This window comes from Poecilia reticulata, linkage group LG18, assembly GCF_000633615.1.
Source record: "Poecilia reticulata strain Guanapo linkage group LG18, Guppy_female_1.0+MT, whole genome shotgun sequence".
Classification (NCBI taxonomy): Eukaryota; Metazoa; Chordata; class Actinopteri; order Cyprinodontiformes; family Poeciliidae; genus Poecilia; species Poecilia reticulata.
The window spans coordinates 5,452,455-5,472,308 of NC_024348.1; the positions used below are offsets into that span (position 1 = coordinate 5,452,455).

Consider the following 19,854-nt stretch of genomic DNA (forward strand, 5'->3'; position numbering starts at 1 on the left):
CAGGTGATTTCTCTCACGCCGTTCAACATTATGTCCTGCAGCTGTAAACCACAAGTTTTGGTGTAACTTACTCAAAATCTAGATTCAGACTGAATCAGAGTGTGAAGAGACCTTAAATACACAATTAAATGTGGCTGAAGTAATTCTGCAGTGAAGAGTGAACCAGAGATTTTACACTCTTTGACTGTCAGCGTTGAGTAAATTAGATTTGGGACCAGCTACTTTTTCACCTGGGGTTAGTTCAGTTGGATAGCTTTTTCCCTTAATAAGTGAAATCATTTAAGGCTGCATTTTTTTTATTTACTCAAGTAATGTTGTTTCTTTGGCATTAGAACATTGAGCAGTGCATACACGAAGTTGATTGACAGCACTAAGACCCTCCTCCAGATCTCTGATTGGTTGTTTTTGACTGGGAGCGCTTCATGGCCGCTCAGGGAGGAGATTGATTTTTTTCACAGATTATCTACCCCTATTATACTGTCATGACTTGGTGCCAGCTTTAACAATGTGTAAAAAAAAAAACATATTGCATTAAAAGTTACATACCCCAGCTTTAAATGAAAATAAATAAATAAATAAATAAATAAATAAATAAATAAATAAATAAATAAATAAATCAGAGCTTCTCACTTCCTTTTGTGCCCACACTGTTTCCATTGTCACTGCAAGTAGAGGTCATTTCCGCTGAACATATAAAGTCTCGTCCTCGACCCGTTTACTGAAGTCGCTATTACACTGGAAGAGTCTGAGCAGTGAAGAGTGAAGGATGCTGAGGTTTTATGTACTCCTGGTTCCTCTCTGTAAAGCATGTAAGTCACTCCACTTACACACTCCTGCATCGTGACGGTAGTTTCTCGATACGGCAACGCTCTAAGGTATCCGTAAACCATTCTGCGCACTTTGACTATCCGAACTTCACGTGTTTTTCAGACGGGGACGTTCTCTACGCCGACTTTGGAGACAATGTTACTCTGCATTGCTTCTACACCTCCAGTGCCTCCCATCTAAACTGGTACAAGCAGGTACCAGGAGAACCGCCGCAGATCATATCCACTTTTTACAAACATCTTCCCGGCTCCAACACCTTACACAAGCAGTTTAAGGACAATAAGCGACTTTCAGTTTACACCAAGGAAGGGCTCTACGATCTGAAGATCTCTAATATCCAAGACTCTGATTCTGCTCTGTACTACTGCGGCTACACCAGCATCTCCGTCACCGAGTTTGACAACGGAACATTTTTATTGCTAAAGAGTAAGAGAAACTTGATGCTTTCTAGAAGCTTTCTGCACTTATTTTCACCGCTTTTATTGATATCATTAGAACATCTTGTCTTAGATTCCAGCTGCAAGACGGTCCTCCACCAGCCGGACTCCGTTTCTGCCCAACCAGGAGGCTCTGTGACTCTGAACTGCACCATGCTAACCGGAACCGTTAACGGAGACCACAGCGTTTACTGGTTCAGGAAGAACTCGGAGGGATCCGGTCTGGGAACGCTGTACACAACGACACGGAGTGGTGGTCTGTGTGCGAGGAGCCCAGAAGACGGTCCTGCTGTCCACAGCTGCGTGTACAGCTTACCAAAGAGGAACGTGACCATGTCTGATGCTGGGACGTACCACTGCGCTGCGGCTTCATGCGGACGGATTCTATTCGGGCCAGGAACAAGACTAAATGTGGGAGGTAAGAGTTAAGTTTGTTGCTTTTTTTCCCCCACAAATCTGCAAAAGTGTTCTATATTTTTTCCTCAGAGAAACAGCTTGACCCTGCGTTGATGCATGGAGGGGTGGTGTCCCTGGCTGCGTCTCTGATCTTGAACATCATCCTGATTTTTATTGTTTGTCGAATTTTCAGAAGAAAAATCAATCATTCAGAAGGTACAACCAGTTGATATTTAGTAGATGATTTATGTTTTTCTTGCAGCATTTTGATGATTTTTTTTTCTCATCAAGGATCACATCAAGAGCCAGGAGATGCTGCTGACATTCAGGTTAGCTATTTAAAAAAATGAGTTAAGATTGTGTTTGTAGACAGACTCCACTATTTAGACCTGCTTTGTGTTGCAGAACGAAGACTTAACGGTGGTTCATTATGCAGCCCTGGATTTCAAACTGAAGTCGGACGCAATGAACAGACAGAAGAACCGAGAGGAGGAACCGGTTTACTCCAGAGTCAGACAGTCCAACCAGAAGTGACTGAATGTTTTAAACTGAACAGGCACTGCTGCTCTTTGCTTTCTGAGATCTGTGCAGAGGCAAATGAGGAAAACATGCCGATTCGGATACGTTTGAATTGGAGATCCATCAATCATAATGTGGTTGGTTTTCTAAGCTCTGGTTTTTGTAAAATTTTGACCTGCTGATACCATCTCTGAGGCATGGGTTGAGCTTTTTATGGAGTCAGTACTGAACGCAGTCAAGCAGAGGGCTGCAGGTTGTACATTTTTTTCAGCCTCAGTCAAGCTAATTGAAACTTGACTAGAACTGCCAATGTTATGTAACCTTTTGGAAAAACACAACTTGTAATTTTTGATGAATATTTACCAAAAGTAATTTTTTTTTGTCTTATTTTATAGAATCACAACTTTCATATTTGGTTTTAAACCATAAAAAATGTTGTACTGGTAATTTTAGTGTCTTTTTGTTGTGAAAATTCAATGCAATTTTCTCTAGAAAACCCCCCAAAACAAACAGAAAAACTGGTAAAACCTGCATTTCTTTTTACATGCATATTTAAATACATTGGCTGGTTCCTTTTCCATCTTCAGAAGGAGTTTTGAGCCACTGTGGAACATCCAGAGATTGATTTGCAGCTCCAGACTCACAAGTTGCAGACATGAGCTGCTTGACAAAACCAAAAATGGTGCTGCAACTTATTCACCTGTACTCTGTTATTCATGTAAGTGTGACCTTTTGCTCTCGCCTTATTTGCCAATCTATAGCATCTTTACTAATATCTAAAAAGCCTTGTTTACACTGCTTTAAATAAAGTCAAAGCAGGGACCATGAGGTATCTGGTGCCTACAGGGCCAATGCACAGCATGTATATGTATGTTGTTGATGATGTTTTGTTCCTGACCAAATAAAGTTGAATGAACACAGAAGTTATTTTTCCATAGATTTGTTTTTTGTGTGCAAAATATCAGATACTATGAGCTGTGATGTTACATTTACCTTCTGCTCGGTCAGAAGGAACCACAGACATGTTGTCACTTGCCTGTTACTCAGCAGACTACAGAGCACCGAGGTCAAAGTTCAGCATATTTCAGCTTTAACAGGATCGTAAGTTCCACCAAGCAGCCAAATGCATGTTTTGCTGCTGTTGCGTGCAAAACATGAGGTAAATATTAATGTTAATACTCTAAAAGATCGTTCAAAATGTTAAAACCGAACAACTTTTCACTAGTCTGTTGTATGTATTTAATATTCCTATTAAATCACCTTGGTTTGTCTGTCTTTGTTTTTTAAATATCTATTTTTTCTTTCCTCATTAGTAGATTCCACACTATTGTCAGTAAGACTTGATAACACTTTAATGGGGTGTGTTCACTGACTGCAAAAAAATCAGACAAAGTCAAGCTGAAAATGAACTAATCACAATCAACAGCCAGTTTTTATGTGATCTTTATCTTTATTCTTTCTTATGCTTAAGAAAGAATGAAGATAGAATTGCAAGAGAAACAACATTTTTATTCATATTTGTAAAAGAAATTGACATTTTCCTGGTTATTTTTCAGGAGGGTTTTCTTGTGATAATCTCAACACGATGAACTCCACCATCAGTTTATTTCCTAAAACAAGCTTGTGATGAAGTGAAGGTTGCTATAGTGACTTTACAGATAAAAGTATTTAAGCTAATGTAGGTAATGTGACATTGTGAATATTTGATTGATATTCAGATGTGCAGTTAGGAAGTCAGCCAGCAGAGAGCAGTAAAGTCATTCCTGAACTGCTTTGGTAGTTAATCCAGAGTGTAAGAACATTCCTGATTTCTTAGGTGTGGTTGTGATGCTAGAGGGGAAAAATAGCAATTAAAAAATAATAATAATCTGAATAGAGGTGAAGCTGAAGATTTTAAGAATACAACTGGAGCTCGTCAGGTGATCGTCTCTGTTCAAAATATAGAACGTGAACCTAAAGAGGGAAGTGTTAGCATGTGCTGCGGTTAGCTGACATAGAAAGTTGTCTGTTGAAGTTTTTGAAGTTTAGCCACAACATATCACTGTTTCTCTGCTCGGTTTACATGAGGACTGTTGCTCTTTAAATGAAGTGACAGCATTAAAACAAAAGCATTTTACAGTAAAGCTGGTAATCAGCGAGGACAATGTTGTTTTGCTTGTACACGTTCAAATTTGAGCTAATTGGTCTCTTGGTGATAAAATAATCTATGGTTGGTGACTAATATAGAAAGCTTAACGAACTTAAAAATACATTAGTAACAAACAACCAAACAGAAAAGGAGCAGTTCTCGCTCTGGTCCTGCCTGCTAGCAGCGACCTCAGCCCCAGTGGTTCGGTCGGCGCCACCGCTCCTCCGTCCTGACAGGATGTCTGTGTGGTTGTAGCCTGTTCCTGCTTTCAATAACACATCTGGGCCATCGGTTCTTCTCACGACCCATACTTTTGTTTTGTATTAGAAACCAATGCAGTAGTCATGTCTCTAGTGACAGAATAAACTAAAAAGATGACTTTGCATCACCACTGCAGCTCAAACAGACTATATATAGAAGTAGGAGGCTCTGTGAGCCACTAATTTTACTTTCTTTCCTCAGCATTTCCTTCTATTTGAGCTAACCATGCCGCTACCTTTTGTGTTCTAATTGAGTCATTTTATGACAGTTGAGTAGTACTACCAATGTGCACAAGCAGGGCCATTTGTTTCCATTGTTTAGCATTACAGAAACCCACAAACTACATGTCTGGACAGAACTGAACTAAATGTACTTTAGTAAAACCACAAGCGCAGTGGAACAAATAGCAGTCATGTTACCATGAGGTGGTAGCCCTCTGCACCGCTGACCCATTTAACCAACAGGAAAACAACTGTTATGTGCGAGAAATTAAGAAGTACAAAAAGGCTCTGAAATATTTTTGCTTCACATATGAAAGTTTTTTGTTCCAAATCAGTAATAATACATATTTTATTTGAGAGATTTTTTTATTATTATTTTTGTTTTGGGTTCTCCAACTTCATGTTCAGTGGTTCAAACCTGACCTCTAGTTCATCCATCCATCCATTTTCTTTACACCCTTGTCCCTCAGTGGGGTCGGGAGGGTTGCTTGCTGGTGCCCTTCTACAGCTAATGTTCCGGGCGAGAGGCAGGGGTCACCCTGGACAGGTTGCCAGTCTGTCACAGGGCAACACAGAGACACACAGGACAAACAACCATGCACACACACACTCACACCTAGGGGCAATTTAGACAAGCCAATTAACCTGACAGTCATGTTTTTGGACTGTGGGAGGAAACCGGAGTACCTGGAGAAAACTTGCACATGCACAGGGAGAACATGCAAACTCCATGCAGAAAGACCAGGGCCAGGAACTGAACCCAGAACCTTCTTGCTGCAAGGCAACAGCTCTACCAACTGCGCCACTGTGCAGCCCCTCTAGTTCATGTTAGTCTAATTTAAGAGTAAATTTTGTTTAATAAATTTGCTTATAATTCCAAAAACAGCCCACCGTCCAAACAACAAAAACAGCTTTCTGCCTTTGTTCACTATGCTAAACTACTCTAATTTTTAACAGTAAAATTTACTCAAGCACTCAGAAGAAACTTTTACTTAAACTTGAAAACTCGATAAATTTTTGATGCATTAACAAATAGAGACCCTCTCTATGCAAACATAAACTTGACATAGCAGGCTAACGTTTGAAATGGTGAAAGCTGAATTACTGAGTGACTCGACTCCAGTGTGCTTCAAATTTTCCAAATTGAAATTTTCTTCCAGAATTTCATATTTTCCAGAGGAAAAAACATTATTAAACCACAAAATGTATTTATGAATTTCAACAGTTCAATAGAGAACAAAAACAGATTTTTTTACAACTATTTTTGCTACTGTTTTTTTTAAACATTGTTTTGTTTTTTCAACAATCTTTTTGTGAATATAAATTAGCTCCCTTTAAGTATAAACAGTTCAATTTATACAAGAAGACAAAAACTTCTGAATTTCCCTCTGATTTTCAAAATAATTCAATTTTCAAAATATCCACAGATGCTAATATGAACCTCCAACTTGTGGTTTACTGGGTTTCGGAAAGCTGCTTCATGCTAACAGCACTCCAATGGACTGTCTGAACAGAAATAGAGATAGTTGTTTTTCCTCTTCATAAACAAAGCTTTTTGCTTCACATGCTATATTTTTCAGTAAGTGACATTAAAGCAGCGTTCTCCACTGCACTGGCCAAGGATCTCTTTTCCAGCTCGTTCAGATCGAACTCCAGTGTGAAGGATTCACTCCTTTTTCAACAATTTCCACTAGAAATTGTCAATTGAATTCAGATGTGCGTTGCTTTATGGCCTTACTATTAAGCCCTTTTGCAGAACAACTATATACTGACACACTGTATCTTTTTTATTAATTTGGTGACTAGAACTTATTCAAGTTGTCAGAATAAAGGCGTCTAAATATAAATAAAGGCCTTGCTTTTTATTGAAAGAACTTTTTAAAAACCATGTATAAGTTTTCCCCCACTTCACAACTATGCTGTAATTTGCATTAGTATGTCAAAAGAAACAAAAACAAAGCAAAACAAAAAAAATATTTGTGTTTGTGATGTGACAAAATGTGAAAAATGGTACAAAATGTTTTGTTAGGGATTGTATTCGTCAATCTCTGTTTTTGTTTGCATTTGAGTTTTTTTTTTTCTAACCTTATATTCATCTATCACATACAGAGAGGAGATGTCGACGATCTCCATTACGCTGCTCTGAGTCTCAAGAGAAGCGATGAGCGTCACAATCAAGAAGAAGAGCTGGTCAGCATCTGTGTGTACTCCAGTGAAAAGAGCAAAAAGAAATGAGAGTCCCAAAAAATCACATCTGTGAAATGACATCTGTGAAATAAATCTTGATGAAACTAAAGATTCTTAGTTTGTCTTTTTTTCCCCCCACTCTTAAGTTTTGTTCTGAGTTAATCAGCAACATGCTTCAGGATCTCTAAACCTCACCAAAGTACAGACACAGCAGAACCACAGATGTGTCCTAAAAATACCTTCATAATAAGAGCTTACTGTACATTTCTTTACCTCTGTGGTAAAGGCGGTGTGACCTACAGAGGTACGTTTCCAGTGATGGAAACAAGTTGTTGCTGAGCTAAAGCACAACAAGGTTAGCTTAAAGCCTCCAACCACAGTGACCTGTTTGGTGTCAAATGACCTGCTGTGCAAGTTAATATAACAGAAAAACAGCAACAAAAGATCAAGGTAAAAGTAGTCATAGATTTAATGTGGACTGTGAAAATTTATCGCCGAAATAAGTTTGTGCACATGCCATCTCATTGATGAGAAATGTTTTATCTCATCAAAACATCCAAGAGAAAGAAAATCTAACCTGAAACTTTTCAGAATGACTAGTTTATCGTCTACTTTAGACAAAAACTGAATCTTTCGCCAACTTCAAAAATAGTCTAACATGTAAGTGGCCTCTACTTGTTTGGTCCAGACCTGAGGACTCCAGGAAGTTTTATTCAGTCATTCATGCAATAATGCTACTGAGCTACATTGTTGCCACGATATACAATCAGTGCTGCTGGTACCAAGGAAGGCAGGTGAAGTGTCCATGGACACACCAACTGAGACGACAACTCTCCAGTTACAGGATAAACTCCTACAGTAACCACCATCACCCCAAAAACCTTTCAGTGGAAAAGTAACATTGCCCAATGACCCAAAAACCCAGCACACGAAGCATCATGCTTTCAGGAAGCTTTTCTCCAGTAGGAAGAAGGAAGCTACAGTCAAAGGTCATGGGAAGGTTGACTAAATGTAGGAAATGCTGATACAAAAGACTCAACACGAGTCAAATGTTAGCTTTCCAGCAGAACAACGGTCAGAAAGGTGATGCCAAACCTTTAATGGAATTATTTTAGTGAAAGTGAATTCAAGTTTGAGTGGACCAGTCAAAGTCTATTTTGAGAATGTTTATGGGGGTAGACTTGAATTGTTTTTCCACACGTGATCTGCATGTAAATGATGAGAAAAACCTGTAGAAAAATGTGGTGTACCACTGAGGTCAGGAAGACAAGCAGGGTGACAAAACCTTCTCTGTCAACAGTCTGTCAGCGCTGACATCTCATCTCATTCGTCTCTTTAAGTTCCCTCTTCCAAAGTCAGTTTAGAGAATCCAAACACATTAAAAAATAATTTAGATATCATTCACAGCTTTATGTTCCAAACAACTTTGCCGGATCTCTAAAGTACAAGGTTTATACATTGAAAACTGAAAATACCATGACTTGTTCTGAACACTAAATGATTTTAGCATGAATACTAACTACCGACACAGAACATGTGAGTGTTCTGACATTTTATGGTGGGCCAATCATACACAGTCTTGTCTCTTGAAAGTGGAGCAACCAAAGAGATCTTATCAGTGAAGCAAAACCCCTTAAAGAAAATGGATCTTCCACTGTGTGCTGGCTGTGCGATATGTCTGCTTTTGGGAAACCTGAGTAAGTTGTGTGATGTTTTCTGTTAGACTCTAACGTGTTTCTACTCGTCAGACAGACTTGTTATTCTTAAATGTTTCCTTTCCAGTGTTTGCGACAGGTCTGGCACCGTCATCGTCAGGTTTAAGTTTTGAAGCCGTTAATGTTGGCCAGGATGTGACTCTGAAATGCTCCTATCAGGAAAATTCTGCAATAGGCGCTTACTGGTACAAACAAAGTCCAGGACGGAAACCACAGCTGATGTCGGAATCCTTGAAACATGCTAGGAACGGCTCTATGAAAAGTCCGTTTAAAAACGATCCACGGTTTGAACTGGATACGGGCGTCGGCAAAAACAACTTGAAGATTTCAAATGTCCAAACGTCAGACTCGGCCATATACTACTGTGTAAGCGGCCACTCGTTCCAGTTCCACTTCTTGGAGGGCATCACTGTCCAGGTGAAGGACTTAGCATTAATCTTCCAAACGTCGGTCTACCAGTCAGAACTGGAAACCATTCATCCAGGAGATTCTGCTATGCTGAACTGCACTGTGCACACTGGGATCTGCGATGGAGAACACAGAGTTTACTGGCTGAAAGACTCTGATGAATCTAATCCAAGAATCATTTATGCACAAGGGAACGGGAGAACCCAGTGTGAGATGAAACCAAACAGACAAACTCACACCTGTGTGTACAACCTGCCACTGGAGAACCTGAACGCGTCTCACGCTGGGACCTACTACTGCACTGTGGCCTCGTGTGGACACATCCTGTTTGGAAACGGGACCAAGCTGGACTACAAAGGTAGCAGATCGTTTAGAAAACACACCTTCACATGATGAGTTGAGGTGGTTGTGAGATCTCCTAACGTCTGTCTCCTTACAGAAAACCTGGATCCTCCTGTCCTGCTGTACGTGTTGACAGGAACTTTGGCCTTCGTCATCGTCCTGATGGGTCTGTTGGCGTTCATATCCCACAAACTGTACAAGATGCAGAAATGCAATCGTGAAGGTGTGTCGCATGCTTTGTAACTTAATCAATCAATCAATCAATCAATCAATCAATCAATCAATCAATCAATCAATCAATCAATCAATCAATCAATCAATCAATCAATCAATCAATCAATCAATCAATCAATCAATCAATCAATCAGATTTTTATAGAACCTATTTGATTTTCCTGATTGTGATTTTTTATTTAAATCTCTCCATGATGTCACACGTCACGACACAGTGAACTTCTGTATATGAAGAAATGAAAAACTCTCCTAAAATTGATCTCACATCATCCAGACATTTAGAAAATAGAAATAATCTTGGAAATCCTCCCTGGCCTGCAAGAGGAAACGTTTAATCAGATATAGTAAACCACATTGAGAAAAATAAAAAATTTTAAAAAAGCTTCATTTGTTCTGGTTCTCTAGATGTATGCTTATAGAATCATTCTACCTGTTAGATAAAGTGTTTAAAATAAAAACAAAATCAAATAAAGCCCCTCCCCCTTTTGTTTCACATAAACAGATCCTCCAGAAGGTCCTTCAGCTGCTTCAGCTCCAAAAGCCCAAGTGAGTAATTTATCTACAACTATAGTAAATTCAAACAGACAACAAATGCAATGTACGATAATATCTTCTTAGTTGTTAAATTTCTTAAATAAAATTGTTGTTTACAAAATTGCCTTGATTGTTGGGAAGGTTCTCCACAACCGTCATGAAAAAAAACTTTTACAAAGTTTTGTGTAATTTGTCTCAAGATATGTTCTGAAAACTCCTCTTTTGTTACAAGTAGGATTCTGTGGATGCAGGTAACCTCCACTACGCTACCGTCAGTGAGAAGAATGTTATCAGATCAAGAACGCCGAGCGAAGCCAGCGATGTGTGCACGTACTCCACTCTACAGCCGTAGAGCCGGACATGGTGAACATGTAGTTTTCATTCATTTGAAACAAAATGAATAAATAAATCCGATATCCTCCACAGTATTCAACAAATGCTCTCCATGTTTCTGATAAATGTGTGTAAAATAAAGAATAAAACCAACTGGTCTCAGTGTTGCAGTGTTAGAAAGTTCCAGGAAGAGACTGTGCAACAACCTGGGCAACCGTGAAGGCTGCAGTGGTGGCTCATAGAACATTTAACAGTAAAAACCAAACCACTGACATTATGCATGGATGTAGCACACGTCGATATGTGCTGCAGTGACTGGTGAGGCTGGTAAGTCTCCACAGGCCATGCATGTTGGAGCCCCTGTGCTATTTGTGGTCTCTGGCAGGAAGTCTCAGCAGTCGTTTGATGCCTTGCAGATTCAAAGTGTGACTCTGACTAAAAATACAAGAAACTCAGCCTGAGAAAAAAACTAGTTTTTAACAGAAACTGAGTTAAGTTGCAATTTGTAATATGAAATTATTACATATTGTTATATATGTAATATATGTAACATTTTACATATTATATGTAATATAAAAATATTATAAAAGCTGTTAAATATTTCTAAAGTTTTCAGCCTGCTGTTTATTTGTAACCCTGATGTACAGTGATGTAAAAAGTTTTTTAACCTCTTACATACTTCCTGTTGTTGCTGGATTCTTTTTTTATCATTACTATTTTTTTTTAAGTCGGACGAAGATGATCTGAGTAGATGAAAAAGATTATTTCATTTACCAAAAAAAATACCTGTTTAAACCAACCAATCCTTTTGGTAAAACTGAGTTAGGGGACTTTGTTGTGTTTGGCTACATTTTCAATTTTACCGGCCAACCTCAGGTTTGATCACTTCCTGGTCTTAAGAGTCAAGAAACCACCTAAGTAGGAGATTTATTTTGAAAATTTTATGAATTTGCTGCACAGAGAAATAATTGTGTACTGAGCTGAAGAATCTGTTCAACTTCCTGTGTGGTCTACTCTTTGTAGATTGGATCTCAATATGGTTTTTGTGAGACTGATATGCATATTTATGAACCTCTGTGTCTTTGTTTTTTTTGTCTTTGTGGTTACAGGCAGGAACTCTTTGCTTTGGTGCCGTCAGGTGCAGCTACTCGCTTTCTTTCTACCCAGAATGACAACAATAAAGGACTTCATGGTTTTGTACATCAGAGTAAATATCAAGGTATCACTAGGCAAAACGTAAAGCTGCCTATGTGATGGTTAAAGTTTGGTTCAAAAACAAAGGCGACCCAAAAATATTACAGAAGATCCATTAAACCCGACATCAAACCTAACATGGGATGGATAAAAAGAAAATAATAATAATGATCAAGGTATATGAAAACATACTTTTGCTATTTATGAAGTTTTTTTTATTTCTTAACTTTGACACAGTGTTCAGATCTATCCTAAACACAACACATATCAGTCAGATTTGAGCGCCCCCTTGTGTGTCATAAAGTAATAGTTATATATGGCACGTAATATAAAGAAAATGTATTTTATTTTGAAAAAGAAAAAAGAATTGGGTTATGATTGAGGAATTTAAGGAGTTTTTGAATAAAATTAAGGTCGACTGTGAACATTTTAAGAGTTTTTTTAGTTGATTCTGGATTTAAACACGTTTCTGAATATATGTCAGTATCGCTAACAATGCTAAAGTGCTAAAAAAGTTAATTTTTTTGTATAAAAGCCATTGCGTGTAGAAAGATCATAAAGCACATACATTGTTCTATGAAAATGTGGGGAATTTTATGATAAAGTTTGACAAATTTTATTTTGCGTCTAGCTAGTTACAGAAAAAAAAAAAAAAATTCATCCAAAAATGACCAAAATATTTTCATAGAGTCGTGTTTTCATGTGGAATCACATTATTTTAACCCGATGCGCCTGCATCAAACATTTTCTCAAAGAAAAGTTAAAATAATTCTCAAGACATCTGAGAATATTTTGGTTATTTTCTGAACAATTGATTTTTCTATATTGTATACATGTATATGTTTTTTATAGAAATAATTATTTGAACTTGACACAAGCTTGATGTTATTCCACATGTTGATATGACCTTATGAAAATATGTTGGCCATTTATTGATAAAAATGTTATTTTGTATGAATTTATTAATTTCAGTATAAAACATTTAATGGTTCATTCTACTAAAAAAAGAAAAAAAAACTTGATCAAGGGGCATAGAAATAAGAAAATATGAATTAATTTGTAGACATGACCACTTGAGAATGTATTGCTCATTTTTTATGAATTACGGATTTTACTTTGAAATTTTGGTTTGTTATGTTATAAAATAGTAAACATGAGTATTTAACACCAAACTGGTGGGATCAAAGGATCATATGAAGCCCATGTAGTTCATGGGTCGTTACATCACCAGCCCTAACCTTTGACACAAAGCATGATGGATCCATATTTCCTGTTGTGTTCTGTTGCCTCTCTGTCATCTTCTACCAATTTGCTGAATCTCCTCTTACATTTCACATTAACTATTGCTCACTGGATACTTTTGAGAGGATTTTCTGTGAACCTCAATCAATGGTTGGCCAAGAAAATAACACCAAATGAACGGTTTCTGAAATACTCAGACCAACATGCATTGCACCAACAACACTGCAGCTTAGTTGAGCCTAATTCATTGTGAGACATGATTGTTTCCCTCATCTAACCTCATGTTGTCATTCTCATCTAACAAAAAGTTATAAGTTTACAAAATAGCTGTGCTCAACTTTAACTGACAAATCCAGTTTTGTTAAAAGTTTTTAAAAAAGTAGTTTTAAAAATCTGTAGAAAAATACCAACTCTCTCGCCTAAAGCTGCACAGAACTAAACTTTTTTCCTCCACCTGACCAAACTGGTCATTTCTCTTTCTTTTTTTTGTCTGCATTTGAAAATTGAAATGGGAGGGTCCTTTTCGAACTTCGGGTACTTGGGTTTTCTTTCAGATCAGTCTGCTACTGTATGTGGCTGTGATAATGAGATCATGTTCCATTTGTAGCCACTCAGCAGGGTGACAAAGTGCTTTTCATTCAATGAGGTGATTTCAGCAGGATGACTCTTTCAGAGACTCTTTTCTGTCTCACATGTGTTTTCTTATGGAGCAAGGGTGAGTAACGCATTAGCTATTCAACCACCGTATATCTAGTGACCAATTTAACATATAAATATTACTTTCTCCTTTAATTTAGCTGAGATGAATGACTTGGAAACATTTGTGGATCACAGGACAGGCTTTATATTGGCTGATGTTGGTGGCAGCGTGACTCTACAATGTTCTTTTGACAAAGAAGAGGCCAGTTATTTCTGGTACAAGCAATCCCTGGGACAGAAACCGCAGCAGATCTCCATGAGTTACAAATTAGAGAAAGGAAGTACTTTTTATGGGGCGTTCAAAGACAAGCCGCGATTCAGTGTGGAAACTGAAGTAGGGAAGAGTCAGTTAAGCATTTCCGATTTGCACTCTTCAGACACAGGGACGTACCTCTGTGCAAGCAGCCTTTCATTCCTGCTCACGTTTGTGAAGGGTGTTACAGTTGTTGTGAAAGATTCAGCTGTGGGAGGCGAAGCTTCGGTCCACCAGACGCCATCTGAAAGCGCCCGGCCAGGAGACTCGGTGACTCTGAACTGTATGGTCCAAACTGGGAGTTGCCGGGAAGAACACAGAGTTTACTGGTTCAGAAAGTCCTCGAAATATGATCCGGGACTCGTTTACGCCCATGGAGACACGGCTGATCAATGTCTAACAAGTCCTGACACGCAGACTCACACCTGTCTGTACAAACTGCCAATGGAGAACATAAAAAAGTCTCAAGTTGGGACTTATTACTGTGCTGTTGACTCCTGTGGACAGATAGCTTTTGGAAAAGGGACAAAATTGGAATTGGAAAGTGAGTTATTACACTGAATAATTGCTATTTTCTTTTTTTGCTTGTTTGGAAAAAGAGAGAAGCTGAAACTTTGGGTTTTTGATGTTTGGATCTGCAGGTGAGGCGTTCTCGCTGGTCTTGGTGTATTTCTTATGTGCAGCTTTGATTTTCACCGTCGTCCTAAATGTTTTACTGGCCGTCAAGATGTACAAGAAACACAACAAAGACAGCTTCCAAGCTTCAGGTAACTGCTGGGTTTGTATTCAGGTTATTCACATTTCCTCATTAAAAAAAATATATTTTGTCTTTCACAGTATTTCAAGGAAAGTCTTCGTCTTGTCCAGCTGCAGATGGAGAGGTAAATACAACTGAATGTGTTTAATGAATACAAAAATGTATGTCTCTTCAAAATATCCTGAACAGATAACTATGTTTTGAAGGAAAATTTGTTCATAAACTCTGATGTATCCTGTCATTAGGAAGACAATCTCCATTACGCTGCTGTAAACGTTAACCAGCCCATCCGATCGAGAAGCCAGAAGAAAAGCCAAGAGACCGAGTGTGTTTACTCCTCTATGAAGCAGTAGACTGGGCAGATTTTTGTCTTAAATGTGTTTTAATTGGCAGGTTTGGAGTTTAAGTGATTGTGTATAATGAAACTGAGTTTGACGCCCCTGACCTATTTCATCCCAAACTTTACATTCCTGGCTGACATCTGTAAATGTTGCTTCAGTATTTCCATGTATTGTGGCAAATGCACCAGTTCTTCCTGCTGGAAAACACCAACATACTGGGATTCTGTCACTATCATCCTTTAACGTTGGGGCAGTTCTGTGAGATTTGAAAGTTTCCCTCATTTTACTCAAAAATAAAGTTAAAAATAAAATAAAATTCAAAAATCAATTGCTTTGAGCATGTGTCGAAAAATAACAGCCTTTCACTGTATTTGCAAACTTTAATCTCTCTCTCTCATGCTGCTGTCAAGTGACAGTTTCTTCCTCTTTGAGTGTGACCTATTAGCCCACAGATCTCCTAGATAATGACACTATTTTTACCAATTTCAGTTAGCATCTTCACAAGATTGTTTGCTTTTGTTCTCTTTTTTCTGGTTGTGTTGAGTTTCATATTCATAAATTATACCAAAACACATCCATCATGTCCTTCCTGAACTGTGCAGTGGTTTGCTGTTGCTCCTAAAACAAATTAACGTGGCCGCTTCAAACATCCATAAATCTTGGCTAAATTATTATTTTTTTGTAAGTAATTTCACAGAAGGAAGTGTGCCTTTAAATACATTTATTGTGTCTACATTGAAATCAGTTGGTAAATGGCTTTGTACTGTTAAAACACCTTATCAAGTCCAGAGGACCCCAAAGCGATTCTCACTACAGTTGTTCACACATTTACATGCTGATGGTGGCAAGCAACTGGATAGTAGCCTCAGCAAGGGAAGGCTGCTATGCACCAGCGTCACCAGCAGGCAAGGCAGGTGAAGTGTCCAAAAGGAGGGTGGAGCAGGTATCAAACCAGCAACCTGCTGATTGTGAGGCAAACTCACCACAATCACCCCAGATGATAAGCAGCTTTGGAGAACCTGTTAAGAATATAGTACAGAAACATTCAGCTTGCACATATTTCTATTAATAGAAACATTTATAAGTAGAAATATTAATTTTTTTCGTAGCTTTAGCAAGTAAGTGAAGATGCGATGCAAACTGCAAGTTTCTTTGGTAACGCTTTATTTGAAGGGGGTGAATAAGACTGACATGACACTTTCATAAACATGACATAACATCTGTCATGAACATGAATAAGCCTTCATGAATATTTATGACTGTTGTCATAAAGCGTCATTTGGTAAATTATGAGACTAATACAAAGTTGACATTATTCAAAATGTCTTTGTTATGACAACTTGACATTAACCAAGAAATCATTACTGTTTAAACTTTACCTTTAATAACAAAGTTACCTAATTTTTAAAGTGCAATCAGTAATAATTTTATAACAAATTTATATTATATATCTTTTATTTTTTTTTACATTTGGATCTAAATATGTAAAAAAAAAAAAAAAAAAAAAGAGAAGAGAGAACAATCCACTCAACTGATGTCAGAAAATATGATACCAATTACAGTTCAAATATTTGCTTATATTCACCAGCCAGGAAGAGGTACAATTAACTTTTTTACTTTTTTGCTTTTAAGGTTTTCCATATATCTGCTGGTTTTAGGCAAACAACTTCAGGAACTGTCGGGTAAGGTTGGACGAAAATCCAGTGTTTCCTTGTTAACACCCGACTTATTAACACATGAGCAAATCACCTCAGAAACGATTCATCAAATGTAAAATCAGCTTCTTCCCTCTCAGTCCCTGGAGCTAAATCCAATTTAAATGCAGATCGATGATCAGAAAAGGGCGTCGCATGGCAGAGAACGCTCTTACCTTGGATGATATAGAGAAACTAAACAAAAAGGATTGGTTAGAGATCTGCTTTTATGTCTGCTCCAACTTTGTTAAATGGTTCACAAAGTCTAAGTGCTGTCCAAATGACTTAGTGACAATGCTACTGCCACAAATTAAGATGATTCCTTTTTAAGACTTTCAAAAAACTATGTTAAGAGGCTTACAAATGTGAAGTGGTTCTATATATCAATGCATGTATGCAAAACAGATTTTTCAGTAAAATAAAACACAGAAGCATCTCATGATATGCAAATCAAATCAATGTAATGAACATTTGTTACACAGGGTCCATAGTTCAGTGACTTTCCCTGACACTGATGTTGATCTTCATCACAGTGAGAACTTTTAAATGACTTTAATGACTTCGAGCAATTCTGTCATCACATCTTCTGTCTGCTGCCCAGCATTAACACCAGGTATGCTTACTGACTCCCTCCTCATTTCTGATTGGGTGGCAGCATCCAGGTTCGCTCATAGGAAAGTAGAACATGCTGAGAGATTGTATCAGTCCAGCACAACCATTTAACCCTTGTGCATGCGAGGACTGAGGCAAATGATACAAGTGTGGGTTGGACCCCATTTGCAAACACAAGGATTAAACATAATGACTACTCTGAAGGTTTTCTTTCTGTTCTTGGCAACAGTTGGTATGTATTGCTATTTTCTTCATGGATTTTTAGCATATTTAAAAAGTTTTCAGCTGTAATAAATAGCCACTTTTGATTTTCTTTTCAATTTTCTCTTTAGCTCCTTCGGCAGCATTGGCACCGTCGTCCCCTTTGGATTCTAAATCCGTTCACGTTGGCCAGAATGTGACCTTGAAATGTTTCTACCAAGGCAATAACGGACTGATCTTTTACTGGTACAAAAAAACTGTGGGGAGAAAAGCCCAGCTCATGGCTGAGTTCTACAAACACAAGCAAAACTGCTCTCTTCCCAGAGACCTGATCACCAGAGATCCACGGTTCAAACTGGAATGCAGCAGCAGCGAATTCCACCTGAAGATACTAGATGTGCAAATGTCAGACTCGGCTACTTACTACTGTGTCAGTCTGTTTTCTCATGCGTTTGAATTCTTGGAGGGCATAACTGTCCACGTGGAAGGATCGGGCTTAAAAACCGAAGGCGTCGTAAACCTGTCAAAATCGGAGAACGTCCGGCTGTTCGGCTCTGCGACGATACGCTGCACGTTACGAAATGGGACATACGATGGAGAGCACGGTTTATACTGGTTCAAAGGCTCTGAAGACTCTTTCCTGAAATTGATTTACACCCACAAAAACAGCGACAATGTGAGTGACAAGAAAGCAAACACAAAAGCACACAGCTGTGTGTATGACCTGCCTCTGAATGGCTTGGATAAGTCTGAAGCTGTGGACTACTACTGCGCCGTCGTCTCCTGCGGACAGATTCTGCTCGGAAACACGACTAACCTGGACTCAACATGTGAGTACCGATATCACAGTTTATGAATTAAACTTATTAAATCCTTTCAAATTGCAATTTCAAAAGAAAAGACAAGTAAGAACTCTGTCTGTATTGTTTCCCTCTATGCAGATGACTCAGTTACCATATTTCTGAGTGCAGCCTGTGCGTTCACCTCTGTCTGTCTCAGTCTTTTACTGGCTCTGTCAGTGTGCAAGATCATTAAGAAAACAAAATCCATATTTTCTGGTAATGCAATTTTCAAATGTTATTGATTTTACTTATAGATTTTTTTATTAATAATATTTGGCTTTGTCATCAAACAAACATTTCCTTTGTCACAAGCAGAGCCCCAACCAAAGCGCCTGCCGGCTCATGTGAAGGTGAATTAACCTTTAACATTTAAACTTCATCCAGACACAGTTTTCCTGCATGTTGTAATGACTATAAACACTTTGTTTTTTTGTTTTTTGCAGATAAGAGAAAAGAGCTATCGCACTGCTGTATCCGTGGCAACCAACAGATCAATGAGACAGAAGGACGGAGTCTGGAGTGAATGTGTTTACTACAGATATTAGAAGGTAGACATTTTTGTATGTGTGTCTCTGAAGATGTAGTACTAAATTTGTAGTAGAGGTATGAGGTTTTCATTTTGTAATACCTTTAATATTATTATCATCGGTTACAGAATGAACTCCTGCTTCTTGAAAACCTGAGACGTGGAGAAACCTTTAATTCAGAGCTGAAAATAGTTTTGGTGTACTGATCTAACAATCCCACTTAAGAACATTTGGTTTTTTTATATCTTTGATATCTGTATTTTAACAGTATTCTTTTAATGCAAAGCCTTTAACCTTATCATTTTTTTGATGTATTATTACCCTGGATGTTCTGAAAAGCATTTTGAATTGATTTCCATTTGAATGATGCTACATAAATAAACTTGTCTTTCCTCCGTTTTTGTAGCAATATTTGTTTTTGCCAGTCGTTTTTATTGATCCTATTTGACAAAGTGATGTGAAAACCTAATGTGGAAGCGCAATGAGAGGACGGCTGGTATCAGTGTGAGAAGGGAAAGGTTTGTTTCTTTACTGGATAATTTTCACAATAAATCCATCCAACTACAGCATAAGCTACAAATTATGACTGATAATTGTTTTTCTCAGAGAGAATATCTCTTCCCAGTGGTTTCAGTTGTCATGGAAATAGAGTCTTTGTGCTTTCTTCTGCACTGTTTGTAGAATGACTCAGCAATCCTTTATGTATAACCCTGAAAAGAAAGGTCTATACATGGAGTTACTGGCTTCTTTTTTGTTATTAATGCTTAATTATTAACAAAGTGTCAACAGTATTATGCAACAAAATGATTGATTTGAATTATTAATTGAGAGTAAATAACATAGAATATATGACAAAGCTGACATTTATTAGAAGCACTTAAAAAGTCTCTTGTTTCCAGATTAAACAAAAATCCAAACACTGTGGCTTTCACCTAATCTGCCAAGTACAT

The 19,854-nt window shown here is 37.9% G+C and overlaps 2 protein-coding genes and 1 pseudogene across 2 annotated transcripts; all 3 read left to right on the forward strand.

The window, feature by feature from the left end:
• The first annotated feature begins 737 nt into the window (after positions 1-737).
• On the forward strand, positions 738-2,195 carry LOC103480239 (uncharacterized). Its single transcript, XM_008435118.1, has 5 exons — positions 738-809; positions 931-1,254; positions 1,339-1,683; positions 1,752-1,837; positions 2,067-2,195. The coding sequence occupies exons 1-5, from the start codon at positions 767-769 to the stop codon at positions 2,193-2,195; spliced, it is 927 nt and encodes a 308-aa protein (XP_008433340.1). The 5' UTR covers positions 738-766.
• A 6,132-nt stretch (positions 2,196-8,327) lies between these two features.
• On the forward strand, positions 8,328-18,922 carry LOC103480240 (uncharacterized). The gene is made up of 10 exons (XM_017310312.1): positions 8,328-8,674; positions 8,760-9,458; positions 9,540-9,665; positions 14,055-14,213; positions 14,614-14,697; positions 17,462-17,566; positions 17,667-18,365; positions 18,477-18,593; positions 18,693-18,727; positions 18,821-18,922. The coding sequence occupies exons 1-10, from the start codon at positions 8,533-8,535 to the stop codon at positions 18,920-18,922; spliced, it is 2,268 nt and encodes a 755-aa protein (XP_017165801.1). The 5' UTR covers positions 8,328-8,532.
• On the forward strand, positions 13,781-15,298 carry LOC103480231 (uncharacterized; annotated as a pseudogene).
• Positions 18,923-19,854: the final 932 nt, after the last annotated feature.

Excerpts from the sequence above, each read along its gene's own strand:
- LOC103480240 (XM_017310312.1), top strand. The coding sequence starts at position 8,533 with ATGGTGGGCCAATCATACACAGTCTTGTCTCTTGAAAGTGGAGCAACC. Across the intron at positions 18,366-18,476 it reads GACTAACCTGGACTCAACAT|ATGACTCAGTTACCATATTT; the intron begins GTGAGTACCGAT and ends CCCTCTATGCAG. Across the intron at positions 18,728-18,820 it reads GCCTGCCGGCTCATGTGAAG|ATAAGAGAAAAGAGCTATCG; the intron begins GTGAATTAACCT and ends TGTTTTTTGCAG.
- LOC103480239 (XM_008435118.1), top strand. The coding sequence starts at position 767 with ATGCTGAGGTTTTATGTACTCCTGGTTCCTCTCTGTAAAGCAT. Across the intron at positions 810-930 it reads GGTTCCTCTCTGTAAAGCAT|ACGGGGACGTTCTCTACGCC; the intron begins GTAAGTCACTCC and ends CGTGTTTTTCAG. Across the intron at positions 1,255-1,338 it reads AACATTTTTATTGCTAAAGA|ATTCCAGCTGCAAGACGGTC; the intron begins GTAAGAGAAACT and ends ATCTTGTCTTAG.